At 40.3% G+C, this 13,923-nt stretch overlaps 1 protein-coding gene across 5 annotated transcripts in view; it reads right to left on the bottom strand.

The window, feature by feature from the left end:
- The window catches only part of UTRN (utrophin), a 387,073-nt gene that overhangs the window by 276,982 nt on the left and 96,168 nt on the right, over positions 1-13,923 (bottom strand). For 3 of the 5 annotated variants that reach the window (XM_042795633.1, XM_042795636.1, XM_042795637.1), the window contains 5 exons: positions 12,952-13,039; positions 10,278-10,513; positions 9,830-10,010; positions 6,889-7,034; positions 2,289-2,501 (listed from right to left, as the gene is read on the bottom strand). In XM_042795633.1, coding sequence (XP_042651567.1) covers positions 2,289-2,501; positions 6,889-7,034; positions 9,830-10,010; positions 10,278-10,513; positions 12,952-13,039 — 864 coding nt within the window. The remainder of the gene's footprint in view (positions 1-2,288; positions 2,502-6,888; positions 7,035-9,829; positions 10,011-10,277; positions 10,514-12,951; positions 13,040-13,923) is intronic. The other 2 variants (XM_042795635.1, XM_042795634.1) reach the window with 2 other exon arrangements.

Below are 13,923 nucleotides of genomic sequence, written 5' to 3'. Positions count from 1 at the left end.
GAGGCAAGGTGGGATATTGTACATTTAGGTCAAAGTCAGGAAAAAAATTAATGAGGAGGTGGTTACTGGAAAGTAATCACCAAGGGCCTGGATAAACCTCAGAAGTTAATTTCTTTTAGGCATCAGCCAGCTGATGCCTAAAAGTATCAGCCCGCTCACTTTGGGCAGTCAGCTCCCACTGACCAGCAGCATCAGCTCATCCACAGCTCCACATCATCCCACAGGCTGCTGCAAGGATCTACAGAAGAGTGGATTTAAAGGAACCTGACTAAAAGCAGAAACTCTTTCAAACGTAGGTGCACAAGTACACATATTCCTGAATATGTTTTTTAAGGGGCAGGGGTAGTGACAGCTTTTATCTTTATGCTTCGGGTAATACAGCCTAACAATATTACTTAAGTGTTATATAAAAGAATTACACATTTTTCCTCTACCTGAAATTCTTCCTCCTATTCATAGGTTGGCTTGTGGCTTCCACTTACAAGTTCACTAGCCTAGTCTGGACTGCCATACCTATGCTATTCATACACACATCCCACACACACACTGCTAGGAGCAGCTCAAGTCTTGAAAAAAATAATTAGTGAATAACACTTTACAAGCAGGAGCAAGTTTTTTCCCTCCAGCATTATCCCCAAGTAAAACTTTTCATGGGAGCATGGGTGTGCACTCTGCTTTAACTGTTATTTAGTTACAACCTGTTACCCCTAACATGACTTCTTTCAAGTTTGCCAATAAAAGAAAAACACAAACAAGTGAAAAAAAAAAAACAGACTCGAGGCTTTTACTACTTCTGAACCATAATCAGCAATGCCCTGTCCAACTTTCCCTGCAACATCATGCAAGTCATGATTAGTCATTAAAGATCCTGTCTGGCTTAAAATAAATAAAAAAAAAGTAAACAACCCCCCAAAACCACTTAGTTTTGAAGTTTGAATTCACTATCGAATAAAAGAACAGTTTTCTGCTTCAGAGGGAGGGGAGAGAGGACTGAAAGAAACTTTTGGGGAAAGGTGGTGGTGTGCATGCATGGCACCAATGTTCTAAAGAGGGTGCACACAGCAACTTGTTTACGTTTATAAATTATGTGATACATATTCTGATAAATGGAAAAGAATGTGAATAATTCCACACATTAAAATATGTTTAATGTATGTGAAAATACAGATTTCTGTTAGCTAACGCACATATGCGTTCATCCCAAGAGAAAGAGAATCTCTAAAAACACCTTGGTTTTTGAAGTTTAACATATACTATGAAAATGAAAATAATATGAAACTTAAAGTCTAGTTAAACATTATTCTAGAAAAAAATAAAATGGCAGTGTATCTGGGATTTATACTGCTCTGATCAGCTTATGCTTTCAAGCTGATACTGAAGAATGGTTAGTGCCTATTTAGCTTTTGGGTCACAATAATATTGCCATGGGCTAAATCGTGATATATTTAGTTTTAAACATTTTTTTTCTTCTCCCTAAAGGAATATAAGCAGTCTAAAGAAGGGACTTAAAGCAAAGAAACCCATCTAACCAGTAAATACTGAGTCAACCTCAGCTAAAGTACTTAAGTACTTATCTCTCCCCTCTTTATCAGTGGGTTAAACATCTATATACCACTTAAATACCCTTGCTTTTAATCACTTTATTTTTAAAGCATTGGGATTTTCTGTCATGCAGGATTTCACATATGTGTGTGTGTGTATGTACATACATGTGTATGTAAGAGTGCTGATTGATCTTAATTCTTTAACTCTCCTTCCTGACACTTCAGAGGCTGGTGGAACTGGAAAACTCACTACACTTAAGCATTTTCTTTACTTCTTTTTAACAGACTGTACTAATTCTTTATTACTGTTGACAGAAGCCCCACTTGAAGGAGCAGGTTTTCTGTAGCAGGTATGAAATTTCAATTTTAGATGTCAAACTAGCATTGGGCATCTGACACCAACCACAATAAAGGGCACTTAGCCCCTGGTGGGATTAAGTCTTCAACAGCACAGCTGACATAGCCTTGACTTCAGTGTAGCCTTTGCTTCTGATACCGAAAGAAGATGAATGCTAATTTTAAGTGAAAAGTAATTCTATTAGAAGATAAAATAATATCCTGGGTATGTCAAAAGTCCTCTGCTACCCTGCTACAAATACACTATGTATGCTTCCAGCCTCTGCCAGATTAGTGGCCCATCAACATTTCACTTCTCAATCAGTATCATCTGCACACCTGCATGAACACAACGAAAGGGCTCTAAAACAACTGAGTTATGTAACAAAAAAATCCTTTAAATTTTACCTCAAATATTCTCAACTTGGATGTAATTTCTTCCAGTAGTTTAACATCTTTGGAAATCTTGAGCTTTAACGTGTCCCAGTGTCCCTGCACATGCTTGAACTCTTGCGTGTAGACCTTTTTTATATCTGAAGCAGCATGTTTCTCCAAAGCCTTTGTTTCTTCAGCAAGTTTATCTACCCTGGGCTTCTGGGCTTCCAGCAGCTCACAAACAATCTACAATGAAAAAAAAAAAAAAAAAAAAAAGAGAGAATAAAAAAGGTCTGCTTCCAGTATTAGACATACAACAGGTACACACTTACATACAAGTGCATCAAAGGTTTTGCGGTGCAGAGCACAGACTCAGTGAAGAGTGATATTTCAGTTACTGTGGTTATTGCAGCAGAGATGTCCAAACAACCTTTTAAGCAGCAAAACCTTCGGCTGCTCTACTGGTGCAGTAGCAGAGATTACAGAACAGGCTGTAAAGCTTGGCCACATAGCTAAACACAACCAGGCGCCTACGCCTCTCCTGTGCGGTACTGGCACTCAAGTTCACAAAGCAATGGCTGCACTACACTGCAGTCACAGAAGAAACTGCAATGTAGAGATAGCAGAACCTCAGGTTTTTTCATTCGCTCCACAGAATTATACTTTTTTTAAAAAAAAAAAAAAAAGAAAACAAACAAAGCACACATACACAGGCTGAGTGTGTCCTTCCAAGTTTTGTACAGTAAAATTGTTATAACATCTAGATGCAATGGAAGCTCTGGACACTTCTGAAAGCTACTCTTCCAGATAAAATACAGGGAGGATACAATCTGAATATATTCACTATGGCATTGCTTATATGAAGAGTCACTTGAGCCAAAATAGCTAATTTCCTAATATTAAGGAAAAATAACAGCTGAAGGTATAAGCCAAGACATGAAAAGCTGTCACTTCATTAAACTGGTCATTTTGGTTATCTTGCTTAAAATTTGTTTGAGAAATAAATTTGGAATGAACACATGAAGCTATTACTAATTTAATTAATTTAACTTTGCTAGTATATATGTATTTCACTAATGAAGAATCTTCTTTTTGATATGTTTATGTTCTCAATTTTACTTTTTATTTACAGGAAAGAAACAGGATAAAGTGTACCATTTCCTCTAAAAAGATGGGTAGTGAGGTAGCAATGAAACTGGAAAAAAGGCTGTATGTTTCTGGAAACAAGAGCTTTCTGCACAAGGGGCCACAGACTGCATCAATCCCTGGCTTGGGTGTATGCCATGAGGCACTTATCAGTGCCTGCAATAGTGCAGAAGGATCTGGACAATCCCAGGTCCACAAGCAGCTCATCATCTACAGTTTGCTCCCATCTCCCATTACATTCTTTAAAGCTCCTACTCTGCCATGGTATGTCCTTTCAAGTTAATCAGTCTCTGAAGACAAACAGGGAGGAGGGATTCAGGCAGAAGGAGGGAAAGACAAGCCTCCAAAGACTAAATGCCATTGCAGTTCAGACAGTATACAGCCTAGAAAAATCTCTGTCAACTTTAAACAATACAGAAGAAACATTAGAAGGGAAAGCCAAATGTCCTGAGTTGAGTGAGTGGTGGAGTTTTTTGGTGGCAGGGGAGGGGTCTATCGGGGCGGCCCCCGTGAGAAGCTTCTTGAAGCTCCCCCAGCTCCAAGTCAGCTCCACTTCTGTTTGGGAAACTGAGCCAATCAGCTGCGCCTCTGCGATAACGTATTTAAGAAGGGACGTGGTGACGTGCAGTCGGACTTGGGAGGAGGAGTTGCTGCAGCTGCACGAACACCAAGGTCAGTGGAGGAACGGAGGAAGAAAGGAGGGGGGAGGTGTGCCGGAGCAGAGACCCCCCTGTATCCTGTGGGGAGATGGCAGGGCGGCCCCCCCCTGCCACCCATGAAGATCTACGGTGGAGCAGACACTGATTTATGGCCTGTTGCTCCTGCTCGGAATAATCAAGGTTCTGTGCCCGAAGAAGGCCGGGGTCTCATGGGAAAAGGCAGCCCCACTGGTGTAATTCAGCACTGTGAGGATTGCAGCATGCAGGGGAGTCCCACGCCGGAGCAGCTCGGGAAAGGCTGCAGCCGTGGGAGGGAATCCAGTCAGAGGAAGTTAGTGACCCATGACGGAGCAGTGTGGGGAACGCTGCGGCCCGTGGGAGGAATTCAAGTCGGAGAAAGTTTGTGGAGGACTGTCTCCTGTGAGAGGGGGACCACGATGGAGCAGGGGGTAACAAGTTTTGGACACTCCCCTCACCGAAGATGAAGGAAGTGGCAGCACTGACGGCATCCCCCATTCCCTGCCCCTGCGCCACTGGGGGAGGAGGTAGAGATATCGGGAGCAGAGCTGAGCCCGGGAAGAAGGGAGGGGTGGGGGGAAGGTGTTCTCAAGATGTGGCAATGCTTCTCACTGTCCTACTCTGTTATGTGTTGTTAGTGTCTGTAATAAAATGTATGTTCTTTTTTTCTTCCCCTAACGAGTCTGCCTTTTGCTCATGATCAAAAAAGGGGAATTTTTTTCCCCATCCCAGTCCTATCTTGAACCCCAAGCCTGGCTCTCTGTCCCTTCTCATTGCCAGAGGGGAAGGGAGAGAGAGCTGCTGCATTGTGGTTGGCTGCCAACCAGGCCCAAACCACAACACCAAAGAACTCCGAATTTTTTTTTTAATCTACTGGTTCTGAAAAACAAAGCACTAGCGCCCCTGTTTATTGGGCTTTTAAAAATACCTATTTGATCACTCTCTGCTGAATATAAAAGCATATAGACACACAGCCTCCCCCCACCCCATAACCAGAGTTCAAGAGCTCCTCCAGAGTCACCTGCAGCCCTTTTATGCCACCACACAGGGAAAAATACATGTTTCTGAATTAAGCATGATTCCACAAAAGCACTGGGGGATGGTGGTGGGTGAGGGAAACAGGGAATTATTTGTCAAAAAAAAAAAAAAAAACACACCAAAAAAACAACCCCAAAACACCACCATGCATGATTCTTTCCCCTCACTCCACCCTACTCCAGTAATTGATATTTACAAAGCAACTGTCATCCATAGATTTTCCCCTACTTTATAGGCTCATAACAGGAAGCAAAATACTGTTTCTACTGGGCAGAATTTGTGTGTCAATTACTGTGATGGTTTTGGCTGGGGTAGAGTTAATTTTCTTCATAATAACTGGTATGGGGCTACATTTTGGATTTGTGATGAAAACAGCATTGATAATTCAGGGATGTTTTAGTTACTGCTGAGCAGCATTTACACAGAGTCAAGGCCATTTCTGCTTCTCACCCTAACAGTGAGTAGGCGGGGGGGGGCACAGGAAGTTGAGAGGGGACACAGCTAGGACAGCTGACCCCAAATGACCCAAGGGATATCCCATACCATGTGACGCCATGCTCAGCATATAAAGTTGGGGAGAAGGAATGGGAGGATGTTTGGAGTTACAGCACTTGTCTCCCCAAGTAACTGCTATGTATGATGGAGCCCTGGTTTCCTGGAGATGGCTGGACACCTGCATGCTGAGAAGTGGCAAAAAAGTTCCTTGTTTTGCTTTGCTTGTGCGTGAAGCTTTTGCTTTACCTATTAAACCGTCTTTATCTCAACCCATGAATTCTCTCACTTTTACTCTTCTGATTCTCTCCCACATCCCACCAGGGAGGAGTGAACGAGCAGCTGCATGGGGCTTAGTCACTGGCTAGGGTTAAACCATAACAATTACCTTGCAAGCACTGTTTCCCTTTGAAAGGCAATCTAGAGGCCAGAGAAGTACAGTTACACTCTCATAACAGCCAAGCAAGATAAAACAGGATGAATTTGTTAAGCAGCTGAACCTCAGAGACAGTTTAAACATGCAGGCACACCACGTCTGGGTAGGATATACACCATGCTTGGAGGAAAGGATTACAAGCCTGCACACCACTGCCTCAGTGGGAGGGCAGAGGCAAGGTCAGGGAGCCCACACCGCTGCGGTGGAGGGAGATGGCCTTCCCAGGACAGCAGCTCCGAGTAGGCTGGGCATGGCTGCGGTGCAGCTCGGGCAGGGAGAGCTGAAAGGCAGCCCCCAAGGGAGGGAAGGACAGGCCCCGGCTCCTGGCTTTCCTCAGAATCACGCTCAGCAGCAAAGGAGCAAACTTTGGATTGGGTCACCACCTGATCCGAGCAACCTCCTAGGAGGGGGATACTCTCGGGACCCTGACACCCATTTTGTGGCTCATCAGCACAAGAGAGATATGGGCACACTGGAGAGAGCCTGGGGAGGCCACCAAGGTGGTATGAGGTGCTGCAGCACTTTCAGAGAAGATCCATCAGAGCCTCCTCTTCCCTTGGCTGAGCAGTCCCAGCTCTCTTGGCCTCGCCACAAGGCAGCGAGGGAAGCTGTGAAGTCTGCGGGCCTGGAGATAGCCAGCCCTCACCTGGACGCGTGCCTCAGCAGCCTGCAGCAACTCTGCTTTCTCCAAGCAACCCCCAGAGGCTGCTTCCACACACCACTCCTTGATCGACTTCCCTCTGAGTAACGTTTTAGTTACCCCACTGAAAACAAGGCAGGAGAAAGGAGAATGGCAGTAGCTGAATAAGCAACTTCCTCGCTTCAGTGCGGAGGTAAGAGTTACCTTTGCTTGCTGCAGGGCCTTCTCAACCTTACTGAGGTCGCTCAGCCCAGCGGTGGCGGCCTGCTGCTTGCTTTCCAGCTCGCTCAGCGTCTCCTTCAGCCGCTGCAGGGAGTCCACGTAGTCCTGGCTTGGCTGGCTTTCTGTCTCTGGTATCATTAAAAAGAGTAACGGAACAAAATACAAGATCAGGAAATAGACATGAGACCCAAATTATAAGAGATAGGAGCATAATCAAAGTTATCAGAATCATTGAGAATCAAGAAATCACGTGAGATATACTTGTACACTGAATCCTGCTGAGACCTGCCAAGAGCTAAAAAACCATTCTCCTGATGGCAATGTTTTCTCCTTTAAGAATATTAAATATATCTAGTATATAAATGTGTAATATAGAATAATAAATATACAATGACAAACATCCTCCCAAAAGAAAGATTTAAAAATTCAATCTCATTTTTAGAATCTTCTTATACACCTAAGTACCTAAATCTCTTGGGGTGGGCAGGGTGGTAGAATCAAGAATATTCAGGTTTTTGCATGCCTGAATCCCCATAGTTTAGTATATTTCATTTTTAAAAGCCTGAGACATATCTAATATTTATATGCAAACATACACACAGATATCTACTAAGTAGAGAATATGAAGTATAGCATATCTAAATAGCCATATATTACCTATAAATTAAATGTATACACTACATAAAGTAACTATCTAAATTTTTTTAATATATATTTTTGTATGTGTACATATATAAAAACACTCACATACATAAAATATGTATTAGTAGAGTTTGGGGTTTTTTTTTGTTTTTGTTTTTTTTTTTTTGTTTGTTTGTTTGGGTTTTTTTCTTTTTTGGTTTTGTTTTTTTTGTTTTTTTCATTTTATACATATATATATATACACACACACATACACAAGCAAAAAAAATATATAAAAATAGCAACTTTCAGCCTGTTACCAGAAGACACTATCTGGGAAGGCTGAAGAGAGAATTAAAGTCTGGACAGAGAATCTGCTCGCAATCTTTGACTGCATCTCAGATTTTGTTCCAGCCAGCCCTCTGTGGAATCCCAGGAAGGAGTCAGCACCTTACTCTGGCATTTCAGAATGAAAACATCAGATTTAGAGAGCTGCAGAGAACAGGATTTCAGCTGCAAAACCCATACAGTGGTGTGCACATTCTCTAGACTTGGATTCCTAAGCAATTTTGTTATTGCCACAAGTGAAAATTAATTTAAGCCTTGTTCTGACTCACCAGGTAGCTTTTCAATAGCTTACTGTCAGAACCGTCATACCATTTCTAACTAAGGAATGAGTTGACATTTCTAAAGATAATCAGAGTTATCTAGCTTCCTCTTCTCAAAAAGCCAGGATCAATTTAAAGGAGAAAAAAAAATAATTTAGTCAAAAGCCAATAGGTGAACTGTCACTAAACCAGAGCAAATCCTGAAGGAGAAGAAAATAGTTAAAACAGCCTCCCATTGACAAAAAAAAAAAAAGTCACAATTCCCATTTAAAAATGCCTGTAGAGATGGGACTGAATAGCACTCCATGAGCGAATTTTCAGAGGCTTAAGGAGCCATGAAAGGAGCTGGACTTCTGTCAGTCAAAGCCTGCCAAGTTCACAAATGCTCCAGTGCCACCACCAGTATTTTCTCCCAGTTCTACTGCTCTGGATGTTCTTTTACCTTACAGCAATTCCAACTATGTTGTAAACAAACAACTGAAATCCTGAACTGACATTTCCCTCTGTTCTTTAGCAATACACAATCTGCAGAGAAAGTATCATTCCACAAAATATACAAATATAAATTTAATATATTACAATATGTAAAGTGTTTTTACCAAGTAATAACTGGTTCAAATATACTAATAATGCCTCAAGTGATGTGTGGCATGAAAAAAAGGGAGCATTTTTGTCACATCATGTAATAACTACCAAAATACACAATACCAATAAACTTGTTCAAAAGTACGTGAACACAGAACAGTCATAAAATAGTAATTCCTCACAGTAAGAATGAAAGCATTCCCTGCAATTTGAGCGTGGCAGATGTTATTCATACAGTTTTCTTATGGATAGAATCAAAGCATGCAGGCCTGGTGCAACATATTATATAGATGGCCTAACAGTTTAGTAATTGAGCCTATTTTTATTAGCACAGAATGAATTGTTAATGCTCTTCTATTTGGGGCCATTAGCAAAACAATTCCTTGAACTCCTCAGAAACAAAAGAAAACTAAGGGATAAAAAAAATAATCTCCTTATACGTTTGTGCTCTTACTATTCAGCTGTAATATTAAGAGCTACAGTTTTTATGCACTACATTTAAAATCCTTTAGAAGACAGCATGACTGGTTTGAATGCTCATAATGAAATTTGTAACGCAACAAAAGCCCAAGTATAAAGTATCTGAAAAGAAAGCCAGATTCCAAATCATTTCAAAGATAAAATTTCCAGAAGGAATTACGTATGACTAACATGCTCAAAGCAGGTATGAAAAAGAATGATTTTCATATGCACACTTCAATTTTACAAGGTTCTCCTAATCTTCTATTTTTCAATTCTAGTATTATTATCTATTTCTGTAAGTGTCAGACACACACAGCTTTTCAAACTATATTATCCACTTTAAATGTGTTTTGCTAATTCCTTAAACGTAGTTTCAGGAGTGTTGCATCCTTGCATAATCACTTTTAACACCATGAAATTATATATTTTGTAGTGTGTACAAAGGAGGACATACAAATATTCTTCCAGTTGAATAGAAAGATTTTGTCAGCCTGACTCAAAGCCTCCCAGAATCAGTAGGAAAACTCTATCAGAATTCAGCAAGTTTTCAATCAGCTCAAAACAACAAAAAAAATCAGAACACAAGTATCAAGGAGGGCTTATGTTAAAAAAAAAATATATAAATATATATACATATATGTTTTAACCTTTCTTCAGCTGCTGGTGACGTTCCTCTAGTTTCTGACAAGTCAACTTGAAGTGATCAAGGAACCCATTCAAGCTCTCCTGAATGAAGTTTGGAGGCGTGGGCTGAGAGGTGAGTACTTTGCAGGTAGCTTTCAGATGTTCCAACCGTGGACTCAGGCTTACAAGATGAGTTAACTCCTTCTGTGAAATATTAAAAACAAAACCAAATCTCACACTTGCCTTGATAACACAAAGATTTTAGTAAGCAACTGCAGGACAGCTCCTCCACATTACCAAGGCAACAATATTAAAGTACTCCTGTGACACAGGTACCAAAATCTTCCAGTCAAATCGGGAGCCCTGGATGCCTCAGAAATTTTGAGCTACCTTACTGACTAGGCTAAGCTCCTCTGGAGTATTCCGTGCTCCTAACAGCTTCCAATCAAAATTAAGTTTTGTCAGACTTACCTGACATAAGTCCTTCAGGACTGCCGAGGGCTGGGATGCTGAAGAAGTGTTATTTTTAAGCCAATCATCCTTCTCGATTACAGTCTCCTCAAGCTCATTCATTTCCTTAAAATAATCATTTATATCTTCCTGGTACTTTATCTTTCTGGCCAGTTCTTCCAGATGATGAACCACATCTTTCCACCCTGACAATATCTTCTCCATCACAGTTTTTATATCCACTGTAGAAAGTCCTTCTAAAAAGATTATATAAATTATTGTTATATTAACTGCAAGACATTTCAATCAACAGGTATTTAACCCTTCTCCTTTTTGGATATAGGTGCACTTTTGCATTAACATGCAAAGTGCTTTGATTCCAAGTCCACTATCTATAAAACTGTACTTATTACTAACATTGTTTCAGCTTTTTATTTTCACATTAACAGTAAAATGAAGAGATATTCCACTTCCATTCTTTTCCTTTGATAACTTTTAAATTTATAACAATGAGCTGACTCTTGACCACCATGATTCTTCACCATCATGATTTGTGTCTAAATGTTGATATGTAGATTCAAGCAAAATAAGCTTTAAGTATGCTTCCAGTTAATTTGTTTTAATTATTCTAGATTTCATGAAGAAAAAGGAAAGCAGCAAGTTGGAAAGCAGCAATAAATTAATTGAAAAGGTAGATGGAAACCCTGTCAGCCTGGAATAGCTACAAAAGCAACATGAGAAAACAGGAGGTTATTTCCCCACTCACTGTGACTACATGAAACAATTGTTACACCATCTTTTTGACAAATCAGTGCACTACTTGAGGATGCAGCAGCAGAAGTGATCATTCCCATTCCTTGGTTCTTTTATTTACTCAAGTACCAGAATTAAATGATGATTTTGCTATATATGAAAAAAATTTCAGTGCAACATGCATTCAAAAGTACATTCTTGCCATTGGAAGTTTCTGATGCAGATTATCAAGGTATCACCTTCTTTTAAATAAGGCATATTTGGGTCATTTGAACTTAACAGTTCTCTCACTTAATTTGGAATATAAGGGAGAGAGTCACATGGAAGGTTTTTTTGCTGCACCGCTTTAGCATAAGTGGAGCCCAGTGCTATGGTCCGGGCAGCCAGCCAGCTTCTACGAGGGCACACTTGAAGGCTCTGCTCCACAGATCCTCCCTGTGCTCCACACACCGGCCATACACTTGGCACACCTACAGTACAGCAGCACAGCAGCTGCAACCAGCCCGAGAGGAGCACGCACGCAACCATCGGTCACTGCTGTTACAGCACGGCCTGTACACACCCCAAGATAGAAATGGATGTATATACATGCATGCCAGTGCTGTGCATTATTCCACACCAGTGTAGCTGAGCCTGGTTTTGTAAAGAAGGGCTGTCATTCTGATCTTGACAAAACATAGTAGAAGACCCTAACAAAACCAGGAGCTGTAGATTAGTTAACTTCTACAGATCCCATCCCTTAAGACAGCAAACAATTAGGAAGCAATTTCTGTATCTTATTTTTTGCTGATATAAAGAGGTTTTGAACTATGCATTTCTCATTCTGATCAACAGATACTGGTTTCATAGCCATGACCTATCACAGCTGGAAGGGTTTGTAAAAGAGAGAGAAAGGAAGGGAAGATTTCTGTCCAGGTTTGAAGACAAGGAACAGCTATAAATTTTTATAACCCAAACTCCAGGTCAAATCAGTGGCTTCCAGCAATCATTTTCAGAGCAGTGGCACCCTCCGTAAAAAACTTCAGCTGTAGTAGACAAGGATGGGAGGACTGGAGATGCTTAGCAGATTGGGGAATCCAGGCAAAGGGGCTGGCAGGAAAAAAGTGACAGTTGGGAAATCTAAAAGAAATCAGCATTTTCCAAAAGGGATGGTAGATATCCATTTACGCAGGACAGTGGTACCATCCCTTTCACCTGTCTGAATGTCACCAGCCATAGCAACTACATCAGAAGACAAGAGCATAGCAGATCTAAAAGACTCTCTGGATGATATGAACAGCTCTTTTCTAGAAAGTCACATTTCACTGATGGAGTTCTGTCATTATGAAACAAGATTTTGGCAAGGCTTAATGATTCAACTTTCACTGGTGTTAATTATAAGTTCCTGGGAATAAGTGTTTTAATTGACAATCAATCATTTTCTCAAGCATGTAGGCTTCTTTCTTGACTTTGAGCCATAAATTGTGACTGTATCATCAAAACATACTGACAGTTTTTACAAAAATAGAGAAAACTACGAAGAGACATACACACATTTATCATGCTTAAATTTGGTTTCAAAATGTCCACTTAAGGCAGTTATATTTTAATATTTTATACTCAGCATCTCACAATTCAAAATTAAACTCCTTCCCTCAAAAGCATGTTACTGCCATTTTAAGAAATTATTTCTATTTCAATAAAAATAACCCTTAAAATGATGTAAATGAACACACACATATTAAAGAGTATTACTACTGCATTTCTATAAGCTTTAATAAAAACAAAGCAAATATCAATAACTAGTAACAGTGACAATGACCAGTGCCTCTGAAGGAAAGAAAATGGATGGAGAAGGAAGGTATATATTGCGATGCTTAACTGGAGGTAGTGTATTTCAATATTATTTCCCAACAACTCATCTGATTAAATCCCAAAACAGAAAAACCTTCAGGTTGCTTACCCTTTCCCATTTGATCCAAAAGATGATGTCCACTTTGTTTCAGTTCATCTAACCTCTGGCTTCTTTCAACTCTTTCTTTTTCAATCATCTACAAAGTGAATCCCAAAAGAATACAGTTTGACAGAGGGTATTTTTTATTTTTGACAACGCACCCCATTCTCCACTCGCCTAGTAACATGTACTTTCCCACTATTACCCAAAACTCATTCTAGTTTTCTTGGAAGATGCATGTTAGTTCTGTTTGTTTGGAAAACAAATGCAACAAGAGTTAGCTCACACAAGTACCAGGCAAGCAAGAGACTAGTACCAAAACACCAGGAATAAAATATTGTTAAAAGGATTGATGAACCTGCTACATGAAATCAGATATTGAGACATCAGCTAAAACAAGTCACTTGTGATCCAAAACTGTAATTACTTAATGTGAACCAGTAGAGAAAAGACCTTTTTTAAATAGTCCCTTCACCTCTACAGTCTCTACTGAGATTTCCAGTAAAAGGGAACCACCACTCACTGTCTAGCAGTCCAATTAGCAAGAACCATAGCACACTAGTAATCCACCCTTGTAAGCTCTAGTGCTTCACTCTCCTTCATAAGGAAATAGTGAGGGAAAACCTATGTGAACTACCAAGATTCTAAGAGGAGCAAGTTCCTCCCTCAAACCATACCAATTGGTGAATGTTCCTGCGTGAGCCAACAGGTAGAATACATCCAGAGGAAAGATGAGTTTCTTGGCCACAAGGCCACAACTTCAATATCCTCTGTGATTACAAGTATCTCCAAATTAAAATATTTGAAACTAATATCCAAGGTTATTACTCTGGTTTATACTTGCTACAGTAAATTCAGAAGCAGCATACCTTTATTTGCAGAGTTGAGAAAAACAAACGTTGTCCTACTAACTTAGAGCCCAGTGATTTAAAAACAGTGCTGTTCATGGAAAACTGGTGTTCATCTTGGAGCCTATTTTAT

This window comes from Tyto alba, unplaced genomic scaffold (assembly GCF_018691265.1).
Source record: "Tyto alba isolate M040663 unplaced genomic scaffold, T.alba_DEE_v4.0 Super-Scaffold_22, whole genome shotgun sequence".
Classification (NCBI taxonomy): Eukaryota; Metazoa; Chordata; class Aves; order Strigiformes; family Tytonidae; genus Tyto; species Tyto alba.
Note: the sequence above shows the minus strand (reverse complement) of the source record. Positions and strands in the feature narration are given on the sequence as shown.